Source organism: Rhincodon typus, chromosome 38 (assembly GCF_021869965.1).
Source record: "Rhincodon typus isolate 14 chromosome 38, sRhiTyp1.1, whole genome shotgun sequence".
Lineage (NCBI taxonomy): Eukaryota > Metazoa > Chordata > Chondrichthyes > Orectolobiformes > Rhincodontidae > Rhincodon > Rhincodon typus.
Window position 1 is genome coordinate 3210231 of NC_063369.1, and position 26257 is coordinate 3236487.

Below are 26257 nucleotides of genomic sequence, written 5' to 3' on the forward strand. Positions count from 1 at the left end.
CGCCTTTCCTGGGGACCAGTAAATGATGTTAAGTGAGGGATTCCTGTACCTTCAGTGGTCCAATCTTCACTAGGCAGTAATCAACGTAGAGTACTGTATATGGTTTTAGTCTCCTTATAGACTCATAGAGATGTACAGCACTGAAACAGACCTTTTTGTCCAACGCATCCATGCTGACCAGATATCCTAAATTCATCCAGTCCCATTTTGCCTGTATCCTTCTAAACCCTTCCTATTGATGTACCCATCTAGATACCTTTTTAAAAGCTGTACATGTACCAGCCTCCACCACTTCCTCTAGCTGCTGATTCCATACACGCACCAGGTTCTGTGTGAAAAAGTTGTCCCTTAGGTCCCTTTTAAATCTTTCCCCTCGCACCTTAAACCTATGCCATCTAGTTTTCGACTCCCCTACCCTGGGAAAAAGACCTTGGCTATTCACCCTATCCAAGCCCATCATGATTTTATAAACCTCTATAAGTCACCCCTCAGTCTCCGATGCTCCAGGGAAAATAGCCCCAGCCTATTCAGCTTCTCCCTGTAGCTCAAACCCTCCAAACCTGGCAACATCCTATCAAGTCTATTCCACCATTCAGTCATGGCTGATATGATTCTCAACCCCATTCTCCTGCCTTCTCCCCGTGACCCTTGAAGTCCTCACTAATCAAAAACCTATCCATCTCTGTCTTAACCACACTCAATGAATTGGCCTCCACAGTACTCTGTGACAATGAGTTCCACAGATTCCCCACCCTCTGGCTGAAGAAATTCCTCCTCATCTCAGTTCTGAAGAGTCATCCCTTCACCCTGCGGCTGTGCTCCCAGATCCTAGTCTCTCCTACTGGTGGAAACATCTTCTCCATGTTTACTGTATTCAGGCATGTCAGTATTCTGTAAATTTCAATCTGCTTCCCCTCATCCTTCTAAACTCCACAGGGTACAGATACAGAGTCCCGAACTGCTCCTCATATGACAAGCTCTTCAACCCCAGGATCATTCTTGTTAACATCCTCTGGACCCACTCCAACACCAATACAGCCTTCATTAGATACAGGGCCCAAAACTGCTCACAATATTCCAAATGGGGTCTGACCAGAGCCTTATACAGCCTCAGCAATACATCTCTGCTCTTGTATTCTAGCCCCCTCAACATGAATACTGGCAGTGCCATTTGTCTTTCTCACCACCAGCTGAACCTGCATGTGAACCTTAAGAGAATCCTGAATTAGGACTCCCAGTCCCTTTGCGCTTCAGATTTCTGAAGCCTTTCCCCATTTAGAAAATAGCCTACAACTTTGTACTTCCAACTGAAATGTATAATCTCACATTTTTCCACAGTGTATTCCTTCTGCCTCATCATTTCCTGTAAGCCTAGCATGTCCAAGTTCCTTCTGTAGCCTCCCAGCTTCCCCAACACTACTTGTCCCTCCACCTGTCTTTGTGTCTTCTGCAAGTTTAGTAACAATGCCCTCAGTTCCTTCGTCCAGATCATTAATGTATAACACAAAAAGTTGTGATCCCAACACTGGCCCCTGCGGAACTCCACTAGACGCTGGCTGCAATCCTGAACAAGACTGCTTTATCCCTACTGTCTGCCTTCTGCCATCAGCCAATCCTCTGTCAATGCCAGTGACTTGCCCACAACACCATGAGCTCTTATTTAACAGTCTCCTGCGTGGCACCTTGTCACGTCCGCTGGGTTTGTCTACCCTGCTCATTATCTTCTCAAGAAACTCTAACAGATTAGTCAGGCATGACCTCCATGTTGCATGAAGCCATGTTGATTTGCCCTATTTTACCATGCACTTCCAACTACTCTGCAATCTCATCCTTCATAATGGACTTTCAAATCTCATTTTTGATTTGATTTTGATTTGGATTTTATTGTCACATGTACTCAAGTGCAAAAGTACAGGAGTACAGTGAAAAGTGTATAACGTCACCACGCAGGGCACCATCTTAGGTACAAGTATCTTGGTACAGAACAAGGTAGAAAGAAAGAACAATGTTAAAAGTTAAACATTACTGTAATTATAGAATAGTGTAGAATATGTGAAGTAAGGAAATCTATGCAACAACGGAGGTCAGGCTAACTGCCTATGGTTTCCTTTCTTCTGCCTCCCACCCCTTTTATAAAGAGGTGTTACATTAGCCATTTTCTAGCTCTCTGGGATCCAAGCTAACTCCAGTGATTCCTGAAACATCATCACCAATGCCTCTACAATCTCCTCAGCTACCTCCTTCAGAATTCTGGGATGCGTCCATCCGATCCAGGTGATTTACCTGCCTTCTGACTGTTCAGCTTCCCCAGCACTGCCTTCTTAGTGATGGTCAGTATGTTTACCTCTGCACCACCACCCCCACCCATCCCCACCCACCCCCCCCCCCCCCCAAAAGACTTTCTTGAATTTCTGGTATGTTGCTGGTGTCTTCCACTATGAAACTGATATCAAGTACTATTCCGTCCCTCTGCTACTGTTCCCCACCACTACTTCTCCAGCCTCATTTTACAGCATCCCAATGTCAACTCTTATCCTCTCTTACCTTTTAGATGTCTGAAAAAAAGCTCTTGTAATATTCTTTTATATTACTGGCTGGCGAACTCTCATATTTCATCTTCTCCCCACTTATTGCTTTTTTGGTCATCCTCTGCTGGTTTTTAAACGTTTCCTGATCCTCTGGTTTCCCACTAATCTTCACCACATTATATGCTTTTTCTTTTGCTTTTATGTTGTCCGTGACTTCCCTTGTCAGCCATGGTTGCCTCATCCTCCCCTTAATGTATTTCTTCTTCCTTGGGATGAATTTCTGCTGACTCTCCCGAATTAACTTCAGAAACCCAAGATCAGCAGAATTTGTTTCTTAACTGCAAGGATTATTAACTTGTGGAATTCTCTACCACAGAGGGCTTTAGAAGCTCATTCTTTAAGCAAGTTTAAGGTAGAGATTGACAACTTTCTATTTTGAAATGTCATACAGGATTATAAGAATGGGATAGGTAAAAGGCACTGAAGTGTTCGATTAACCATGATCGTATTACATGAAAAGGCAGGCTCGATGGGCTTACTCCTAGCCTATAGCCTACTCCTCTTCCTATGTTCTTATGATCAGTAGGACAGATTGCCATATGGAATGGAACTGTGTGATAGAGCCATAGTCATCAAAGTCTAACACACAGAAAAAGGCCCTTTGACCCATTAAGTCTGCGCTGTTCAAAAACAATCACATAATTATACTATTCCCATTTTCCAGCACTTGGCCAATAGCTTTCTGACTCTATCACCCTGACAAATAGTGAGTTTCAGATTCCAACCACCTTGGTGAAATTTTTTTTCTTCATGTCCCCTCTAAATCTCCTGCCCCTCACTTTAAATCTATGCCCTCTGGTCATTGATCCCTTCATCAAGATGAAAAGTTTCTTCCCATCTACCCTGTCTATCCTTCTCATAATCTTATGCATCTCAATCATGTCCCTAACTCAGTCTTCTGAGTCTCCAAAGAAATCAACCCTAGTCTATCCATTCTCTCTTCATAACTGAACCTGTCCAGCCAAGGCAACATCTTGGTAAATCTCCTGTACACCCTCTCCAGTGCAATTATATCATTCCTGAATGTGAATTCCAGAACTACTCACAGTAGTCCAGCTCTGGCCTAACCAACACTTTATACTGTTTCAGCATGTATATGAGTTGTGAACTGCGCTAATTGACATCTGTCAGTATCAGTTCAAAAATGCTACACTTTCATTTGAGAAACGAGATCTGCTTCCTGCTGTAATTCTTCATCTGAAACTGACCATGATGAATCAACATCAGCCAAAAGCATTCGCTTAAGTAGGGCACAGAAGAAGGCCCTTGCTTTACTGATCTTAGTTTTGTAATTTTCACGACCCCAAATTACAAAGAAATACTGAGTAATCTCCAAAGTCTAGTAGCCATGCTAATTCTGAGCCACCAAGAAACATGGTTTAAGTTATTGTTCAATTATTATTAAAAGGTATAAGAACCTAACAAAAATCAGAACAAAAAAGCCATTTAGCCCATAAAGAATATTCTTTTCAGATACAGATCTGATTACTCAATTCATAACTATTTTCCTTTCGATACCTACTGATCTCCAACAGTAAGGAAGATCTGTTCTCTTCAGCAACCTTCTCTGATATGTATAAAGAAAATAAGAATAAAATTCGTGAATGTTGTTAGGACCTCCATGGGAGACCTGAAAACCAGAATACTCAAATTTATTGAATGATCGTTGAATGAAGAAACGAGCAACAATTTCCATATTTTGTACATTTTTTTTCTTCATGACTCAAAATCAACATGAGTTAACAGGCAAACAATACTTTAAAGTACAAAGCCTAAATTTCATTTTAAGTAATCAATACAAGTAAGATCCATATTGCACAACCACGAGCATTTTCCTTCAGCATGGTTGGTATTACGTAGCTACACAGTTCTGCAATGTGCTATTCTTTATTTTTGCATCTTAAGCCATGAATCCTATTTAACAACAGTTTCCAGCTCTGACTTGCATGGGTGCAATTATCATCAGCACGGCTTGCTTCTATGAAGCCTGTCACCCTGAGGTCACAACAGTCCTGATGGTGTGGCGTTTCAGAGTTCCTTTATAGCTGATCATCTCGTTCATAGTTTGTCAACTTCTGAGAAAAAAAAAGTGTAACCAGGCTGGAGCTCTTTAGCTCACTTGCAGAAGAGCTTCTGTCTCCTCTTCTGCCAAGCCAAACTTTTTCCTGTGAGTGATTTACTTCTTCTCCCCAAAAGAAATCTCTATGCTTCTTTTCTTGTATCTCTGTGTTCTTTTTGTGTCAGCATCTGTGTGCTGATCATCTTCACCCTCAGGTCTTCTTGTAGTTTTCCTTTGTGTCTGCAGCTCTCCTTTATGTCTAGCAACTTAATGAGGTTATTGACTTGCTCGCCGAACTGGCTTGTTCTCGTTCAGATGTTTCGTCACCGTGCTAAGTGACATCATCAGTATGGCCTCCGATGAAGCGTTGTTATTCTACTCTGCTTGGAATTTATACTGTCTGGTCCGTTGTGGCGAGTAGTGTCATTTCCGGTTTTGATCTGTATGGGTTTGTATATGGAGAATGTATGGGTTTGTATATGGTTATATACCATAGTATAAACCATAACAGCCCAAACTAAAAATAGACACACGTGGGAATTCCTAGAGGCATGGTTCTCCACCTGCAACGCAATCAACAAACATATAGAATTAGATATATATGTCACCCACAACCCGAACTATAGATCTTTACCAAAACTTCAAAGCAACCTAATGACGTTTGCTTAGCTTTTTGTTGGTACTATTTTCAAGATCAAATGTCACTAGATCAAATGGACAAGTATTTTTATTATTGAAGAAAAATACAATTAAACCCTTTCAATTGATGCTTGCTCTTTTCCAAGCATTCTTAAAGCCAATTACTGATTCCACAGCCATTTAAAAGAAATTACAAATTTTCTGCATCGATGGATCAAAGTGGTCATGATGTATAAATTCTGACAAATTAAAAATAGGATTTAACATATGGAATTTTGTAAAATAGGATATTTTATAACAGGAAGAAGTAAACTTGCCTGGTCCTGTTTAACATAGGAGAATGGCAGAAACAGAGAATAGCGCTGTTATGTACTGTTATGGATCAAAACACTTTGGATATTCTCATTTTCTTTCCATCGTAAGTACTCATATAGCTAACAGGTGAAAGCCTTAAACATAAAGAGTTGGTGCCTTAATGGAAAGTATTTGGGAGAGTGAAGAACCATGCAATAATTGTACAAAAATGACACATTGTTTAAATAACCCTACTGTATGTTTGTATCTTGGGTTTGTTGATTCAAAGAGGCCATTTGCCAAACTTCTGTTCAATTATTACTGCTTTGCACATTACAGTGGAGGATGGAAAACATCCAATATGGACTTTTGCTAGATGCCTGATTGTTGTTATATAGTGAAAGATTGCTCCAGTCACTTGGGTGTTGTGCAGAAACCAAAAACTCCAACGGGAATTGGTTTTGCTATAGTAATGGGTGTTAGGATCTAAATCAAATGTTTATTAGTGATCTCTGTATTGTTAGACACAATAGTATGCAGGACCTCCAAAACAATCCAACTGTTTTAACACCTCTCTGGAATGTTGCCAGTGCCCTCTCAACATCTGATGTTCATTTTGAGCTCTTTCTTTTCAATCCTATAAATTGGAATTTTTTCCCATTGTCCTGGATTTTCTGATGGCCAGACAGTCGTTATTCCAGCATATATGGGAGTTGAACATGAGGACCCTGCAGAGTTCCCATTGTAGCAGACTCTGAAGAATTGCCCAGGAAATTTAAAGCTCTGCCACGCAATATCCCTATACTTGAAACCCTCCTAAAGTCTCCATTTAAATCCAAGAATTCAAAGGGTTCGAATGAAATTAAGTATGGCAGTTATTCAGAAAAACTTAGACTATTAAATACATAGTCTAATTTCTGAGTAACTGTTCAACTGACCCCATACTTACCACACACATCACCAACTCTTAACTTGCCCAGTGAGCAATTGGGGATGGACAATAAATTATGGCTTAACCAGCAACACTGTCATCCCATGAATGAATAATAAAAGAAAGTACCCTACTCCAGGCACTTACAATCCCAGACCCTAACCTGACACCACCCTCTCTCCCATATCTTCACAACCCAACACCCTACACCGCATGGACCCAATGGTCTCTTCCTCCATTCTGGACCTGCTCCAGACCCAATCTGCCACCACCCTCTTCCCATTCAAGACAAGGTCTCCTGCTGCCGTACTGACATCCACCCTCCCTCTCCAACCCACATCAACCCACCCTAAACATTGCCTCACCTGGCTGGCCTCCTTTTACCATTTTTTTGCATCCTGGGACTCCACCAATTCAGCACACTACCCTCTTGACAATCTACCCCTTACGCTACTGATTGGTATCCCACCTGGCATTCCAACCCCCAGTACCCTACCTTGTACTGACCTGGTGAACTGTCCTACCTGAAACCCTAGAAGCTTGACCCATTTGGCACTCCACCCTCCGAGGACCCGAATCTAACATTTGCATCATGTACTTATCATTTGATAGCAGCTGTCAAAGTGACTGCTTGTGATTCTGGACCATTAAGTTTCAGAGTATGGTAGCTGACTGCTATGAAAAGGGGACATAGTTTGCCTTTCCCAATATTTCTGTGCTGTAAGAGAACTGTGAGAATGGAATTATGGCTCCAGGTTTCTAAAGGAGCCCTGATTGGAATCTTTTGTTCGTTAAAAAAGAAAGGGTATTGTGGCAATCTGTGTGAGATTGCTACTCCTTGGAAAATCCAGCCCATTATTCTTACTCAAGTTAGAAAGAGAACAAACAAAATCACAAAAATCACTGCAAAATGCCACTTTTTGTATAATTACATCGCAAGCATCTGGTGAAAATAGTGATGTAAAATGCAAAAGCAAAGAAGCAGGGTGCAAACCATAAGTTGCGTATATGCACATATAGTTCATTGCACTTTCCTGATTGAAATGTACAGCCAGAGTGCACCATTCCTGTCTGAACCAGTCTATCACTATTGTATTTTGACATAGATCATTGATGTTAAAAGAGAACAAACTGCTGATTAATGATTGATGTATTTCTTGTTTTGTCTTTTCACATGCTGTCTTTAATCTGTGCTTTATTGGCACAACGCCTTCTGAAATAATTCATCCAATCAAAATGCACTATGAAATTCATGTGTCCATCCATGTATCCGTCTGTGTGTCCATGCCAACTAATTTTAAAACTGGTTGCAAATCAATCCCAATGCAATCCAATTACAATCATCCATCAACAACATCTACATATAGACCACGGTTGGTTTGTAATTTTTTTGAGCCTAATGCATACACAAACTAAGTACCCTTTGCATGCCATGTAGCACTGAATTGTGAATTGCTGCTGCTTTCTTGCATTGTGTTTTTTGGCATGGCTTCGGATTTTGTTGTGGCCCCCACCCTCCTCTTCATTCACCTCAATGCTCCCCTTGCAATACTTCAAAATCGGTTCCCTTAATTATTTAATTAGTAATGATGAAAAGTCTACTTGGTGCAACAGGTGGTGGCTTATATTGTTTTATCTATTGCATAGTGAAATCTCATTAAAGCTTATTAAATTTGCAGAGTAAGGTTCAGCAACAGTTCACTTTGTCCTCCAAAAAAAAACTCCAGAATATAATTTTTTATATTCTACATTAGACATCTTTTTAAAATATTTAACTCAATAATAAGGTTGTAGTCTTTCAGGGACCATCATACTCTATTGGATGATTCTCAATCACTTTATTGATTCTCAAATGTCAGCTCCTCCCTTCTAAAATCCACTTGTCAACTCTCCAACTTACCTTTCAATGTCAATGCCATCTCCTCTATCACCAAGTCCTTCTTTCAATAATCAGATCCCCAAAAGTAATGGACTTACATTATAACCGAAAGGATTTGACCATAGGTACTGAAAATGCAGCACAAAGTTTCACAGGTACATCTTAGTTTCAAATAGATGAATTTTCAGATCTTTAGAGTCCAAACAAAATGTTTTGGCTTGTGTCTCTGGTTCAATCCTGTGGAACTCACTCCCTGCTTTCAGCCCTTTCCTTGTGTTTAGTCATTGATGCATCTAGAATTGTGCATGTGTATGACTAATGTTTCACATCCTAATAAGGGTGATGGAAATTTTGAGATGCCCATGTGTGATTTATGAAGAATCCTTCAGACAAACAGCAAACTGAAAAAGACATACTGTATGTATTGTCTATCGGCAACTTAACAACAAAAAATAAATAATGAATATATTATTTGAATAAGATTATTAAATATATTAGGAATGGGCAACTTGAGCAACGAATTACTGTTTTCTTCTTTTAAGACTTGAGTTGAATCTGATCCATGATGATGTTGCACATGTCTTTCATAAGCAACCCACACTAAAATAAATTTATCATATACCCAGTGTCAATTTTCTTTCCTTGGTTACAAAATTTGTCACTGCAGTGGAGTAGGTCCTAGCCAATAATGTATTGCATCATCCATTAACACCATATATCCTGTTGACCAGGCCACAAGAGTATTTCGGCCCAAGAATTGTCACAGTATGGTCTTGGTGCTTTTTCCTTCCTTCACTGTTTGCTAAAGGGTTTGACTTAGAGAAACACCATGAAGAAACAATATAGTGGCCCAGGTAATAACATGGTCATGATCCTAGGTAAGAGCAAAATTTAAAAAAACAAGAAGAAAGACAAGGTAAACAAAGAGCCAGCAGTTAGATTGAAGGCTTTATTTTGATCATATATATTTTAAGTGTTCCCACCTTTTGTTTGACTTTGTCATTCAGTGGATATTTGATAGCTGGGTCATACCACTGATGAAGTCAAGCTGTTGCATTAGTGAAATGTACATTTGCTGCATGTTTCAGGAGCTCCAATTATTGGCCCACAGTTCTTAGCAAGGACTGCAACTACTTTTTTGCTTTTTGCAGTTGGTGCCCGTGCATGCTTACTGGAGTCTACACATGTAAATCATAACTTTAAGAGGAATTATTTCATTTCTGCAGAGTGTTGGCAAACTCTGAATATGTAATGCATTTTACGTGCAAGTAGACTTCGTATTATGGCTTGCTAGTGTCCAAGAACAGTGCATTTGGTTATGTTATAAATATATATACATATCGTTTATATATATTTTGACAAAGAAACCCATTCTCTTCCATGATTGGATGATGGCCAGACTTGTTTTTTGGGAGTCTTTTTTAGTGCCATTCTTGTCAAATGCAACCAAGAAAGGAGCAGACATTCATCTTTAACTATCCTATTTGTTCATTGACCTCACTTTTGTAGAAAAATATTATCAACCTGAGCTTTCTAAGGCTCTTCCGCGCTGCTCGACTTATCAAGCTTCTGAGACAGGGTTACACCATCCGTATCTTGCTGTGGACGTTTGTCCAATCTTTTAAGGTGAGACACGTAACAGTTTTGTTTTCATATTAGTCCCTCAAATATCAAACGTATGTTGGTAAAGGGACTAGGCATCGTAGTAGATTAGACATGTTTCTTTCCCTTTTCAGGAACTAGGTTCAAGTCCACTACAGGCTGAAAGAATGAAAGTTTGCTTTGGATGTAGAACTCAATAGTTGAATGGTCTTAATCCAACTGGGTACAAGTTTGCCTCAAAAAAGTACATCCAGATGGTCACATTCCTCATTGGGGAGAGATGTCACACAAGAGTTCTTGATGGGAGGCATATTTTGAGCTTGCGTTGGAGTTGAACAACCTTACCGCTATAGCTAAAACATTGCATCTTATTTGAAAATACTTGGCCCTAACATCATGGGGTAATTTTAAATTCTAAAATGAGCGAGTATGAATTGGTTGGGAAGATAACTGGTACAAATGTTTTTCTTAAGGAATCTGAATCCAAACCCAACCCAGCTGAAATCAGCCACTCTGAGTTTCAAAGGAGGCAAGGGTGGTAAGTGACCAACTTGCACCTAGGAGGCAAGTTATATCCACTTTAGCAAAAGTTCTACTTATTCTTAACTACTGTCAGTCAGGTTGCCCAGCTCCTGGAAACTCAACAGATAAAAGATGGGGTGTGAAGGGCTGAATCCATCAAATAAGTCCATTTGCAGCCCTGAAAGCATATTTCCTCCAGGTCTAATAAGGCACCTTGTGAACTACCTCCTGTAATTCCCACTTCCATGATCTTCAATCCTCTTTGTGATCTGTCCCACCAACCACATTCCAAAAGTCTGTGCCCACAATTTCCAACACGATCTCCTAACTATATCCACACCCCTCCCCGATATCTTCTCCTTGCGATCCTCTAGCTACCTTTTATAACAGGCTTTCTCATTTATCAGGCTAACTGTTTGTCAATCTGCCTATCAAGCCAGCTGTCACCTTGGAAATCTTAAGAACCCCACTCAAAAGGCACTACTCGGTAAAAATGTGGCCAGTGTTAAAGGTGTTCTGTTCCCAACACCAGAATATTAGCATATGATTTCACCTGATAGTTTTCAGCACCAGGATGAAAACAAATTTGTCAGCATGTTTGTGAAACTTCAAATATTTTGTCAGTGTGATGGATAATGTTTGATTTTTAAGACATTTAGATAATTGAATAGAATGGGTAATTGAATCTATTTTTCAGGCATTACCTTATGTCTGTCTCCTGATCGCAATGCTGTTCTTCATTTACGCCATAATTGGCATGCAGGTGAGAATTTATTTTCTCATTATAATTCAGAAGAGAGAATGTCCAAAACCTTCAGAAATCTTTTTAAAATCTTCTGATTGGGTCACCAGATTAAGTAATCTAAAATAAGTCCTCTCCTCTGCCTCTGCAGTTTAACTGAAAAATATTTTATGAAATTGAGCAGGAATACCAAAGGTTCAGTGTTGCTGCAAGTAGTCGCACAAGTTTAAATTGCTGCCTGTCAGTGAGCTTATAGAAACTAGAAATTCCAACAAGGCATGTTTCTTTTCAGGTCAACAATTCTAAAATTTAGAACAAAATCAATTGAATTGAATTGAATTGAATTAGCTTTATTGTCATGTGCACTCGATTGAGTCCAGTGAAAAGTTTGCAGCGTTGGTGCTTATGGCGCCGTCTTAGGTAAAAGATACCTAGATACAGATGCTTAAGTATTTGATACAATTGAAAGAATAATAAATAAAGGTCCAGCATAAGAATAAAGAGGATAAAATGTACTCAATTTACAGTCCTTTTGCCCTAGTCTGTGCCACTACCTAGCCTCTAGACCGCACCGGGCCAAGTCTCCAGACCACACCAGCATTCGAAACTCAAGACATCACCTCCAGTCCACAAAGGCCTTGCCTCCCTGCAACGGCCTCCAGTCCAAGACTCGCCTCCCCACGACGGCCTTCTGGCCGGGATTCACCTCCCGTGTCGGCCTCCAGTCCAGGAGTCACCTCCTCCATTCCCCTCCGAGTAAGTTCAAGTAAGTTAAAAGTTAAGTTTATTTTTAAAAAAGCACTTAAGAAAACAGAAAAAAGAAGAGAATGGGTAGAGCAGAGGACCTTTAGCTAGTGCATCCTACTCTGCCACACCTTGGCAGCAATATCACACTGTACTTATGAACAGAAAATTTTAAACAACATCCTGTAACTCATAGAGCCTCTTTAGCCTGTTCTGCCATTCAATGAGTTGATGCCTGATCTGTAACCCTAATACATCTGGTTTAAAGAATCTATCAATCTTAAACATAGTCAAACAATTACTTTAAAATCCAATCTGGTCAACCAAGGCAAATCCCCAGCAACACATCTCTGAACTCCACCAAGCCAGGCTTCCCTCGCTCATTTTGCACCATTTTGACTTGATCCTTAATCTGATGCCACAGGAGTTTGGGCTGGCGAGCAGCCCGGGTCTGTGTCCTGGCCTCTGGCTCAGATACCTGTCTGACACCCAGCCATTGCTTTGTCGCTATCACCGTGGCCTTTGTCTCCTCCTCCCCCATGGTGGTAATCGGCGTGCGCACACACACGCACACACTCTCTCACACTCATACACTGACTCACTCACTCTCTCTCTGCTGGGACTGTGGCTGTTGATCAGCAAAAACCACCCCACGTTAAAAGAATTCATGCACAGGCATCTTCCACCCCAATCATCTCTTTTCGCCAACTCCACCCAAATTAATTTTGGGGCCTGGAATGTCAGGACTCTTATGGACGTTCCCAACAATGACAGACCTGAACATCGCACTGCTATCATAGCCCAGGAACTCTGGCACTGCAACATTAACATCACCGGCCTGAACAAGACATGACTAACAGGAGAAGACAAGCTTTAGGAACAAGGAGACAGTTACACCTTCTTCTAGAACAGCAAACCAGAAGAAATGAAATGGTCACATGTTGCAACGAATTTCCCTGAGGGATACATGAGTGCTTCATGACCCTATGGCTCACGCTGTCCCAAAAGCAGTGCATCACAGACATCAGTGCCTTGTTCTGACCCTAGACACAATGGATGAGACAAAAGAGGCATTCTACATCATCTTTGACCAGTTACTGTCCCAGATGATGAAGGGAGACAAGTTGATTCTCCTCAGCATCTTCAATGCGAAAGTCAGAAGGTAGACAAACTTTTGGAAAAGTGTGTTAGGCAAGGAAGATTTAGGGAAAGCAAACTCCAATGGAGTTCTTGACCTGACCAAGTGCCTAAAACCTAACCGCGTCATAACAAACATCTTGTTTTGCCAGAGGAACAAGCACAAGACCTCATGGTAACATCCCTGTTCCAAACATTGACACTAAATAGACCACATCATCATTCAAGCAAGGAACTGCAATGGTCCGCATCACCAGTGCCACGACCAGAGCTGATGACTGCTGGACCAATCAGCAACTAACCCACTCTACCATTTCCATCAAACTAGCCCCAAACTGGCAGTGGAAGACAAAACTGTGCTGCAGGAGACTCAATATTGGATTCAAAGACCCTGAGAAAAAAGACCTACATGGGCAGTACCTCATAGCCAATCTAGCAATGACCAACGTGCCAGAGCCTCAGAGTGCTCACAGTGCCTGGTCCACCCTAAAAGCTGCCATAGTCAACACCTGCATAGAGATGCTTGGCTTCTTGACCAGGAAACACCAGACTGATTCCACAAGAAGAATCAAGTGATACAGGATCTCTGGATCACACATGCCAGACTTTCCTGGAATGGTATCTCCAGCAAAACTAGACCAAGAGGAAACAAGTCTGCAGGTGACAGAAGGCAGAGGTGCAACAAAGAAGTGGTGACCTAGCAAATAGATTGTGGGTGGAAAGAGCACAGGAGACTCAGCAACTCAACGACAACGATGATGTGTATGGCTTCTTCAGCACAATCAAAGCCATCTATTGTCTAGCTAACCAATGACCTACTCCAGCTCTCCAAAAACAGAGATGCCTGGTAGAGACAGCACTTTGAGGACCATCTCAACCTAAAGGAGTCTTCTGTACAAGTGTTCTCAACTGCCCATGACCATCTCAGTGCACCTCCAACCCACTGTGAGGTCGAAGAAACTGAGCAACAACTGAGAAACAATGAAGCCTCTGGCACAGATGGAATCCTTGCTGAAGTACTGAAATATGGCAGAGGGGCATTCTTGACATGGATCCACAACTTCATTGCCTTGTCTGGAAAGAAGACAATCCTGTAATTGTGACCTTCTTCAAGAAAGGAGATAGGCCTGACTGAAAATTACAGAGGGATTTCCCTAATGTCCGCCATGGGAAAGCCATGATGTGGAGATGCTGGTGTTGGACTGGGGTGGACAAAGTCAGGTTATAGGTTTATTTGAAATCACAAGCTTTCAAAGCACTGCTCCGTTGTCAGGTGAGGACTGGTGTTGTGTGACTTCTGACTTTATCCACCGTGGGAAAAATCATTGTGAGAATTCTTTTCAGCCACCTCCTCCCAATGGCTGAAGAACTCCTTACTGAGTCTCAACATGGCTTCTGTCTGTGAAGAGGTATAATGGACAGGATTTTCAGTCTTAGACACAACCAAGACAAGTTCAGGGAACAGGACCAACTTTTCTACTTGGCCTTCTTCAATCTCACACAACCCTTCAACTCTATCAACCATGAGGGATTGGGGACTATCCTCCTTAAATTCAGCTGCCTACAGAAATTTTTCATCATTCTCCACCTACTTCACAATGACATGCAAGCTGTGATCCTCACTAACAGATCGAGCACAGACCCAGTACAAGTACAAACTGGGGTCAAGCAGTTGCTCTGTCATCACACCAACGCTTTTCTCCATCTTCCTTAGTACAGCAGCACTGCACCACATCTTCATGAAGCTCCCTGTCAGACTGGAGCTAACCTAATGAGAGAGTGGGAAACTGTTAAACCTTTAATGTCATACGGGCCAGAACCCCAACTTCTGCCATTGAGCTATAGTACACAGATGATGCCTGCATGTGCACACACACAGAGGCCGAACTACAAGCCGTTGTCGACATTTTTACTGAGATATATGAAAAAATGGGCTTCAAACTAAATATCCAGAAGACAAAGGTCCATTCCTAACCTGATTCAACCATACAACACTGCCCCCAGACTATAAAAATCCACGATGACCCTCTGGACAATGTAGATCATTTCCCAAACCTCAGGAACCTCCTCTCACTGTCAGCAGATGTTGACAATGAAATGCAATATTGACTCCAAGGTGTGAGTGCAGCATTTGGATACCTGAGAAACAAAGTGTTTGAAGTCCAAAACCTCAAACCTAGCACCAAGCTCATGGTCTATTTAGCAGCTGTCTATCTTCCAGAAACATGGGCCATGTGCAGCAGACACTTAAATCCTTGGAGAGTTATCCCCAGCACTGCCTTTGTGAATTCCTGCAAATCCACTGGCAGGATAGGTGGAGCAATGTGAGTATCCTCCCCCAGGCCAATATCCCCAGTATGGAGGCGCTGGTCACACATAACCAGCCGTGATTGCCAGGTCACATTGTCCATATGCCCAACACAAGACTCCCTAAACAAGTGCTCTACTCTGAGCTCTTCAATGGTCAGAGATTGCTATAAGAACACCCTGAAAGTCTCCTAAAAAAATGCAACATCACCTTTGACACATGTTAATCATTTGCCACAGAATATACAAACTGGAGAAAAAACATCTGCAAAGGTGCCAATTACTTTGAGCGTCACCAAGTCGAGCATGTAGAAGTGAAGTGCAAGCAGTGCAAAGAGCTTGGAGAATGCAGAGTGTCCCACCCACCCACTTCATCAAACACCAGCTGCCCGCCTGGTGGCAGAGTCTGGAGTTTCAGGATTGGACTAATCAGCCAGGGTAGAATTCAAACCCCCAGAGTGGAAGCAAGTCAATCTTGACTTTGAGGGAGTGCCAAAGAAGAAGATTAAAATAATTACTTTGAAATCCAATGATTGATATTTTACATTCAACAAGCCTCACAACAGCACTGAGATAAATGATCAGATTACTTATTTCTTGGTCATGTTAGTTAAGTGGATAGTGTGGAGAGGACATGAAGGTAACCCTTTGTTCTTCTCTGATTAATGGAGTGGCAGGCAGATATGGCCTTGATTTAATATTTTAACTGAAGAATGACTCCTTCAACTGTGCCAGCTGATATCATTTGCTTAGGTCCTGAAGTGAGAATTTGAACACATGGATTTCTGACTTCATGGCAGGAGTAGTATCAATTAAACCAAACTGGCACTTTGAACCAAAAGTATTGCCCGTGAACATTCTTTCCTGTTTAATATAACATCATTTGTAGCAAAACCAAATTTTTTTAAGATTTTGAATGTGAGGTTTTATATTTAGGTTATGTGTTAAGACATTCATAAATACATGAAATGTCATTTTGATATAGAAGAAATTGTTTGGTTAATGCTAAAAAATGCATAAATTGTATGATAATGATCCTCTAATGTAATTGGTTTATGGTAGGTCATGTTGAGGATGTTCAGGCTCTGCCAGTTAAAACAGAGTACAAATTGAAGCTAACTGACATTCACATTCAGCTTTAACCATAGGAGTGAAAATCTCCATTGTCACTGTGTTGTCTGTGCTCAAGGGAAGAAACTGATTCTAGCTTGGCCATCAACTCTTGCCACCTGGAAAATCAAACAAGCAGTCATGTTGTTAGCAATATTGCAAGTGATTGGACTGCTCCAGTCATCCAATCAGGGATGAGGGAATCAACAAGAGGTGAAACATAATGAAATTGCAATAATAAATGGGAACCTTCAAAATACCTATTTGCAAAATCATTGCTTACATTGCAACTGACATTCTGCAGCTCATACGTTTATTCTCTGCAAAACTTGTTCATGAAATCAGTCAGGGGAATCTCAAGTCAGCTCTGGTAGGTGGGGCCAAGAGTTACAAAATTGATCATACTTTTGCAATTCCATTCATGTAAGCCTTGAGATGATTGGAATGGGGAAATAGAAAATGTCACACCAGTGTAGTAGAGGACACCCTTCTGAGGTTAAGGAGTTATAGCGGGGGGATTGGTTGTTTAATAGGGGACAGAGAGTTGAGATAAGGGGACATGCCAAGGATGTCAGTGTGTAACTAGCAGAGTGCCACAGGGATCAGTTCTAGGGCCACAATTATTTGTAATATATATTAATGACTTAGATGAGGAAAGTGAATTTATTGTAGACAAGTTTGCGAATGACACAAAAACAGGTGGAAAGCAAGCAGTGAGAATGACACAGTTTACAGAGGGGTATAGGCAGGTTAAGCAAGTCAGCAACAAATTGGCAGATGGAATATAGTATGTGAAAATGTGAGGTTATGCATTTGGCAGGAAGGATAGAAGAGCTGAATATAATTTAAAAGGAGGAAAACAGCAGAAAACTGCAGCACAAAGGGATTTGGGAGTCCTTGTGCACCAATGACAAAAAACTAGCTTACAAGTTCAGCGGATAATAAATGATGCAAATTGACTGTTGGACTTTAATTCAAAGGAAATGGAGTATAAAAGTGGGCAAGTATTTCTAAAATCTAAACAAAGTATTAATTATACCACACCTTGAATCCAATGAATAGTTTCGGTCCCTTTACCTAAGTAAAGATATACTGGCGTTGGAGACATCCAGAGAAGATTCACTAGGCTGATTCTGGGTATGGAGGAATTTTCTTACAAGGAAAGATTGAATAGAATGGGGCTGTACTCACTGGTGTTTAGTGGAATGAGTGGAGACCATCCTGAAACAGATTTTTGGGAAAGAGCTTGACAGGTGGATGTGGAGAGGTTGTTTCCCTTTATAGAAATATCTAGAACCAGAGGGCATGATCTCAGAGTAAGTGGTTGCTAATTTCAGTCAGTGGTGAGGAGGAATTTCTTCTGTCAGCTGGGTAGCCAATCTGTGGAATTTTTACCATAGAGGCTGTTGAGGTTTGGTCGTTAGGAATATTCAGCGCTGAGATGGACATATTTATAATCAGTAAGCGAATGGAGAGTTATGGAGAAAAATTGAGTTGATAATTATTATATCAACCATGATCTTGTTTCATGGTGTGGCTAACTCAATGGGCCAAATGGCCTCCCTCTGCTCCTACATCTCATTATCATGATAGTCTGAATGAGTGCTAGACCATTCTGTAGCACTCATATTCCTTAACTAGATGAATGGTCTCAGAATGTTTCTAAGAAAATATGCCAAAGAATTCTGACCAAAACATGAATTTATTTATTCAATCACTTTTGAGTTTTATGTATAGTTACACGGCAATTTCTAGGAAGGAGGTTTATGATAGTTAGCTGAAGAAAATGGAGAGTTAGAGGCAGGAAGAACTCAGGAGTAGGCAGGAATATAAAGTTGAGGACATAATCAGATCAGCCATGATCTTATTGGATGGCAGACCAGATTTCAGGAGCTTACTGGCCTACCCCTGTTCCTAATTTGTATGTTTGCAGAGCTGAATTCAGTTTGACAGAGCAAAATGCATTTACCTTAGGATGACTTGAGTGGAGGGGTTGGATGACTGCTTCATCAATTTTGTAGCATTAATTCAATTGTCCATCTAGTAGGCCCTAAATGATAGTATGATATAAAAATAATCAATTAGATAAGAATGATGATTGAATTAGGATAACTTATTAAGAGTTTTCAGGTTTTCAGTAGTTCTGTCTGAGATGTTACATCTCCTTGTATCATAGGATAAACTGAAAGCAAACAACTCAGAATAAATAAAAATGGGGTAAAAAAAAATTGTGTCAATACCCAAACCGTGTTGAGCATCTACTTTTGGTGATTTTGAGTGACTGAAAAGTGATATTGAACAGGTCTGTCTAATTTTATAGAAGATCATGGTCTGACATACATTGCACTGCTTCCATCTAGTGACTACGTGTGTATATATTATATATATATTACGTAGCTGAACACATCAGACTTGCTTGAACTCCTTTTTTCCAAATGGTATAGGCATTGCACAGCTGTTGCAGCAGACCTGAAACTTTGTGCTAAACAGAGACCAAGTCTCTATTCTCCTTTCAATGATGATGACAGTCATTAAAGCCTGTCTAATGGATGGTCTAAACAATACAGATCGGTTAGATACAGGGATGGGCTTGTCTACCAAGATGGCTGCTCAAGAGCAATGGGCAAGCCAACAGTGATGATCTAGTTTATAGGGATGAGCTGGAACACAGATATAGCCTAGACTAATGGAATAAGCTAGGAAATAATTAGTTACTTAAAACACATTAAAGAAGGCTCAGCTTTTGGGTGCCGTTGTGAATGCCAGTATGATTGAAAGCATGTCTGCAGTGTGATTACAGCCTGAGAATTTTGCCTCCAAGTTAATGAGCTGGAGTATGAGCTTCAACCATTGCAATGTATCAGGGAGGAGGAAAGTCACTAGGACACTTTGTCCCATGAGTAAGGCGCACATCTAAGCTACAGTCTTCTAATTTGATCCATGCTTAGGTACAGGACACTGCAAGGCAGATGTAAGGCAGATATGGGGATTGAAAGTTAGGAGTGGCTGAGCCTCAACCTTTGCAATTGTCCAAGAGCTTCAAGGTTTTACAGCCTTGCTCCTATTCATAGAAGTTGTACGCGCAGCTAGAAGCTAACTTATAAAGCAGAACCTCGAAGGTAACAACCTCTGAATCATGAACAAATTAACATAAAGAAAATAAGATTAGGGAGTTAGATGTATGGCTTAAAGACTGATGTGGGAGAAATTAGTGTGGGTTAAAAAAGCACAGGTACCAGTACTGGGGTGAGTGGGAGCTGTACTATTGGGCTGTTCTTCACCTGAACTGTGCTGGGACCAGTGGTCTGATGAATCATATATTAGGCTGATAGAGAAGACTTTAAACTGAATAGTGAAGTTAAGGGATCACATAAGTGAAGACATGGGAAATGAAGAGAAAGGATGAAGCAAGAGAGCAAGTTAACATTAAGGGTAATAATAATCAGACCATGGTGGGAAAGGACAAAGCATACAAACTTAAGAGTACACCAGTAAATAAAGCCGGAGTTCTCAAAATAGTAAAAATGCCGAACTTAAGACTCTGCATTTGAATGTATGTACAATTCAAGTTGAAATATATATGAGCTGATAGCCATTGCTAAGATTAGCTTACAAAATGCCCAAAGTTGGGACGTTAATATTGAAAGGTACCTGACAATTTAGAAGGACAGGAAGATAGAAAAAGTGGTTAGGTAAATCTGTTCATTAAGGATGATATTTGTACAATAATGAGAGATGACCTTAGTTCTAAAGATCAAGATCAGAATTATTTTGGGTAGAGATAACAAATAGCAAAGATGTAAAGGCATACGCAGGAATAACTTATAGCCTAATAGTAGCTACACTGGACGATGGGGTACCAGGAAGAAATAACAAATGTATACAGATAATTATGCGTGCTTTCGATCTACATATTGTTTGGGTGAATCAGATTGAGTTGAGTTCATAGACAGCTTTTGAGACAGTTTCTTCAAGCATCGGATCTTCAAACCAACCAAAGTGTGAGCTATTCTGGATCTAATACTGTGCAATGAGACAGGATTAATTAATAACCTTGGAGCAAAGGAGCCTTAAGGTAACAGTCGGCATAACATGATTAAATTTCGCTTTCAGTTTATGGAAGAGAAAAGTGGGTCTAAGACTTGTGTTTTGTACTTAAGTAATAATTACAAGATGATGAGCAAAGTGTTGGCTAAAGTAGTAAGGATGCAGTGGCAGATATCTAAGGAGATATTTCATAAGACTCGGCAAGGATGCACACTGGTGAGAAAGCAAGACTCTAGGAGAAGGATATGCCATCCGTTGCTAATTGAGAAAGTCAAAAATGGTATCAGATTGAAAGACAAAATGTGCACTTCTATGAATATTAATGGTAGATCAGAAGATTAAACAGACTTTTAAAAACGGCAAAGAATAACAAAAAAAGAGGGTGAAATTTGACTATGGGGAGCCTAGCTAGAAATACAAAAACAGAAAGTAAAGTTCATATAAGTATTTAAGAAGGAAAAGGGTAACTAAAGTGATTTGTAGTTCTCTACAGAGTAAGTCTGGGGACTGAATAATGGACCATAAGCAAATAGCAGAGGCATTGAACAAATACCTTGTGTCTCCCTTCACTGTAGAAACCCTGAATAACATCTCAAAAGTACTTGCAATCATGAGCGAAAAGAGCAGGATGAATTGAAAACAATTGCAGTCACCAGAGAAAGGGTACTGAAAAAAATATTCAAACTAAAGGCTGATAAATTCTCAGGACCTATTGGACATTTTTCCTTTGATCTTAAAACATGTGGCTGCAGAGATATCAAATGCATTGATCATAATTTTCCAGCATTTCCCAGATTCTAAAGAGGTCCCAATAGATTGAAAAATAACAAACATAACTTCTATATTCAAGAAAAGAGGAAAACAGACAGCAGGAAACTAATGTCCAGTTAGTCAATCATCTACTATAGGGAAAATGCTACAACCTGCTCGTAAAGAGGATATAAAGTCATAGAGTCAGCACAGAAACAGACCCTTCAGCCGAACTCATCCATATCAACTAGGTTTCCTAAACTGAACTAGTCTCATTGCCTGCATTTGGCCTATTTCCCTCTAAACCTTTCCTATCCATGTAGCTGTCCAAATGGCTTTTAAATGTTGTAATTGCTCTCAGCTCTACCACTTCCTCTGGAAGCTCCGTCCCATATACGCACCACCCTCTGTGTGAAAAAGTTGCCCCTTAGGTCCCTTTTAAATCTTTCCCCTCTCACCTTAAACCTATGTCATCTAGTTTTTGATCCCTCACCCTGGGGAAAAGATTTTGGGTATTCACCTTATCTATGCCCATCATGACCTTATAAACCTTTATAAAGTCACCCCTCAGCCTCCTACACTCCTTGTGGAAAAAGTCCCAGTCTGTCCTTGTAAATCAAACCCTCCGGTCTCCGTAACATCCATGTAGATCTTTTTTGCACCCTTTCCAGTTTAATAACATCCTTAGAATATTGTGATGCACTCAAGTAGAGTTGTCATGGTTTACCGAAAGGTAAGTGGGGAACCTATGGATGTGATGTACTTGGATTTCCAAAGTACCTATCTCAGCCTTGTTTGATTTTCCAGGTGTTTGGAAATATTGCAGTTGATGATGATGAAGACAGTGAAATTAATCACCACAACAACTTCAGAACATTCTTCCAAGCTCTGATGCTCCTCTTCCGGTAAATAATGTCAACTTTATTTGTCTCTTACTTGCTCCTGATATTTGCTGGAGTACAGTTTCCAAAAACACCGAGCACTTCTCCAATACTCTCTTTACCCAAACTAGCCAGTGATTGACAGGACCCTATCATAGTATAGAAGGTACCACAGCCAATTCCAATTTTAGTTTCACCTGCCATGTAGACACATACTTTTCGGTAAGAATCAATTAATAGTGAGTAAGAGATGGAACGTTGGCAAAACCAGTTTCTTCTTTCCCATGCTCATAGACAATGAGACTTCCATTCTCTCCCCTACCCCTTGGTGCTGCCCTGCTTAACAGTAGTGAGGTTACATTGCATTGACCCACTGAACCACCACAAAGATGGACTCAGAGTGGATTTGTAAATCTACTGGTCATTCCCAGCGTACGTTTCAAGAGATGATTCTCTGATGCAATGAGTTCTGGAACAGGTTTTGAATTTTACACTGTGGGTTTTGTTATAGAATTGGGAATTATCTGTGCTGGTGCTTTTATAAAATTGAAGTCTTTCAGATGAGTTACTAAGGGAAGATTGTGAATTCCCAATTAAATTTCATCCATCTTTCTTGACTGCAATCAGTCCTGTAACCAGACTCTGTGTATTTCAGGAGTGCAACAGGGGAAGCGTGGCATAGTATCATGTTATCATGCTTGGGTGGCAAACCTTGTGATCGACGATCTGGCATCAGTGGAAATGAGTGTGGCAATGAGATTGCCTATTTCTACTTTGTCTCCTTTATTTTCCTCTGTTCCTTCCTGGTAAGTCTTGAATGCATCATGTTTCTTGACAGCCCATTGTTTAATAACAGAAAAATGAAAATGTTGGATACGTACAGAATCCAGTCGCTGGACCATCAGAGACTGAAAACACAACTCAACAACCTGCAGTAGTCCTGTTTTGTTTATCTATGTGCAATGTCCAGGAGGTTTGAACATCCGAGAGGCAATTCTCCCACTTCCTGGGACCCTCCACAATAGTCTCCAACTCTGAGTCAGAAACTTTGCTGTGCGGTACCCACCTGAATAGTTACCCACAAAATGTTAGTCAGGAAAATCCTAGTCTAACTCCTTTTCGACACTGACCCCTGTCTCCCCACTCAGAATCCACAACTACTTTCCTGAACTGTCCCAAATACTCTTTCTGACCACATTAATCCCAATCACTTGGGTACCCGCCCAACTCACCCTGACTTCCCCACTGTTGTATATCACTCTGAAACAGTTAATGCTGAGAAGTGCCACTAGCATCATCCACTATGATGATGTCGTATAGACTTTAAGAGCGACAACTTAGGGCTTGCTCTTCTAAGATCCTATCACCAAGGGCTTTCTCATTGTGTCTGGAATTAGTCTATCATATCAGTGTAACATGTAACTGTTTGCTAACATACAGCAAATAACAGAGAGGGTGGTGGGTGCCTGAAACGTACTGCCAGTGGAGGTGGTGGAAGCAGGCATGTTGACAATGATTAAGGCATATCTTGATAGACTCATGAATGTGAGTTAAACAGGGTGATAGATACTGTGCACGGTCAATAACTAGTGGGTCTGAGATTGTGAGGGGCAGTCATGTTTCTCCTGACTCCACATTCAAGCAAGGATATCATAATCATATATCATATGTCGGTTACAGTTTGCAGCAATCCCATTAAAGAACATCTGTCAGGCTTCCTATAGACCTGTTTTTCCTGGATGTTGTTGCCCACATATGGTGGACTCTGATCACCGATGGTTGAGTGTAGGGGTTGGTGGGTTGTGTTACAGCTATACAAAACTTTACGAAGAAGGGTCCCAACCCGAAACATCAACTTTCCTGCTCCTCAGATGCTGCCTGGCCTGCTGTGTTCCTCCAGCTCTGCACTGTGTTATCTCTGACTCCAGCATCTGCAGTTCTTGCTATCTCTCAGTAAATAGCTACTTGTGTTCAATATAAGAGCCTCTTCTTTTTAGAGTAGTAAGTGGCTTTCCTCTGCCGCACTGAACCAAGCAGACCCTGTAGATGGTGATGTGGAGGCTTGGATTAGCTGCCGGAGTCTTGAATCAGGGTTCAGCTGAAGCGTGAATGGACATCAGAGACTCCATGAGTAAAATAAAAGCTCTAGTGGACAAGAGTAAGCTTTTAAAAACAGTGAGTTTTGCAGTCCAGGAAGGCCAAGTGTAAGGAAATATTACGTTGATCGAGCCCCACTGCCATAGCGAATGGGTGCTGCAAGGCATGGCTGTAGTGAGGGAAATCAAGGACCACAAAAGCAATTTAAACTGAAGTTGCAAAACTGGCAACATCACAAAGCCAAAATGAAAGTGTCAAAGGGACAGATTAGAAGCCTAAGCAACTTTGGTCTGATGAAAGAATAAAGTTAAGAGACTTTATTAAGATTGCAGAAAAGGTAGAGAATACTTCATTTAAAACATTTTAAAAGCAGGAAGCATCTATTTAAACTGTGGGGAAAGAAACCAACCAGGAAAAAAAATCACATAAAGAATAGGAATCAGTTTTAGACATGCAAACAGCAGGAATCATCTAGAAAAAAATCTGTTGAAGAAACAAGGTTCATTACTTAAAGCTGCAACTAGCAAGAACCAAAGTGAGCATCACTTATGAAGGCCACAGGAAGCAGAATTCATTCAGCAAAGCCGTTAAGGAATCAGGAATTAATTTATTTAGGCTATGTTCAGTGGTATTCATCCAGTGAAGCCACAAGAAAGCAGGAGTCCATTTTTTTAGAAGGTGGGAATCTTCCAGTTTAGCCACAATGCACAGTAAAACCCTTCAGATTAGCAGCACAGAGGAACAGCTTTGCTGTTACTACAAAATAAACGCCTTTTAAGCAAGGAAAATAAATAATCATTTTAAGAAGACATGTCTTCATATTTCTAGAAAGATTAAATTTCAGAGATGGGCTAACTGAAAATTCAGAATTGGATATCTTGAAGTAAACAATTCTTAAGAGAATAGCTTCCAAACTGGATACCAAACCAGAAGCTAAATAAGTTAATACACTTGTTTAATATGCTACAAGCAGTTCTCCAACATAGAAGATGCCAAATAGTAGAAAACCTACATTTATTTCACATTCAAGAATTTTCACTCTTGAGAATGAAGGCAAATCTTGACCTCAGCAGTCTTCAAATGCTGGAAGAAGTTTACCAAGTTAAAGCCAAAGAACAACTGGTTAAGAAGCGATCAGCAGAATACTTCATAGGACTCCCTGTACTCGTGGCAGAACCCAAACAGAAACTATTGAGAGTAGCTTTGTTAGCATGAAAAAATTATTTCATACCAACAATGAGATGGCACTATATTGGTTTGACTTAAATGTCTTCCACTGCTGTCAACACTGATAAGAACAGACAAGAATTAGCGAGGAAGCACAAGCAATAAGATAGTCAATGCGTAGTATAGTCCACCTATGCCAATTGACAAATCTGAACTGATGTTACTCAGTGTGCAACACATTTGGTGAACAAATAGTTTCAAAAGATTCAAGTCTGATGTTAGATGCCTGGGTTGCTCAAAAGTGACAATTCAAGCAGAACATTTGACTACCTTATCTTTCTGGGAGGATTCTTCAGTCACTGTGACAGAGGTCATTGCCAAGCAAGAACCAATCCTCAAACAGCAGAACTGAGAAAGGAACATATTGGTTTCACCAATAATGCAACAAATGAGAATATCCAAATGAATCAACAGATTGAAGAGTCCATACAGTTCATCATAGATCCACAGGCAGATTGAGCGTAAAAATTTGTGACAGAGATTGAAAACATGATGCATGTAACTCCATAGAAGTCATCACTAAGAAGGGATTATCAATGTCCAATGATTCAAGATACAGTAAAGAAGAAATGATCTGTTTCACAGATTCAGCATTCTGTAAAGAAGCAATTGCCTATTTCAGCAGGGACAAGGTCATCTGTGAAGAAAATCCTGAGAGTTTAAAGTTCATGCAGAATAAAATGTCTGACAGATCTCAGACT

The 26257-nt window shown here is 40.5% G+C and overlaps 1 protein-coding gene across 1 annotated transcript in view; it reads left to right on the top strand.

The window, feature by feature from the left end:
* LOC109912552 (voltage-dependent P/Q-type calcium channel subunit alpha-1A-like) overlaps window positions 1–26257 on the top strand; it is a 547201-nt gene that overhangs the window by 410820 nt on the left and 110124 nt on the right. The window contains exons 33-36 of the mRNA XM_048617794.1: window positions 9900–10016; window positions 11212–11277; window positions 22159–22256; window positions 22888–23038. Coding sequence (XP_048473751.1) covers window positions 9900–10016; window positions 11212–11277; window positions 22159–22256; window positions 22888–23038 — 432 coding nt within the window. The remainder of the gene's footprint in view (window positions 1–9899; window positions 10017–11211; window positions 11278–22158; window positions 22257–22887; window positions 23039–26257) is intronic.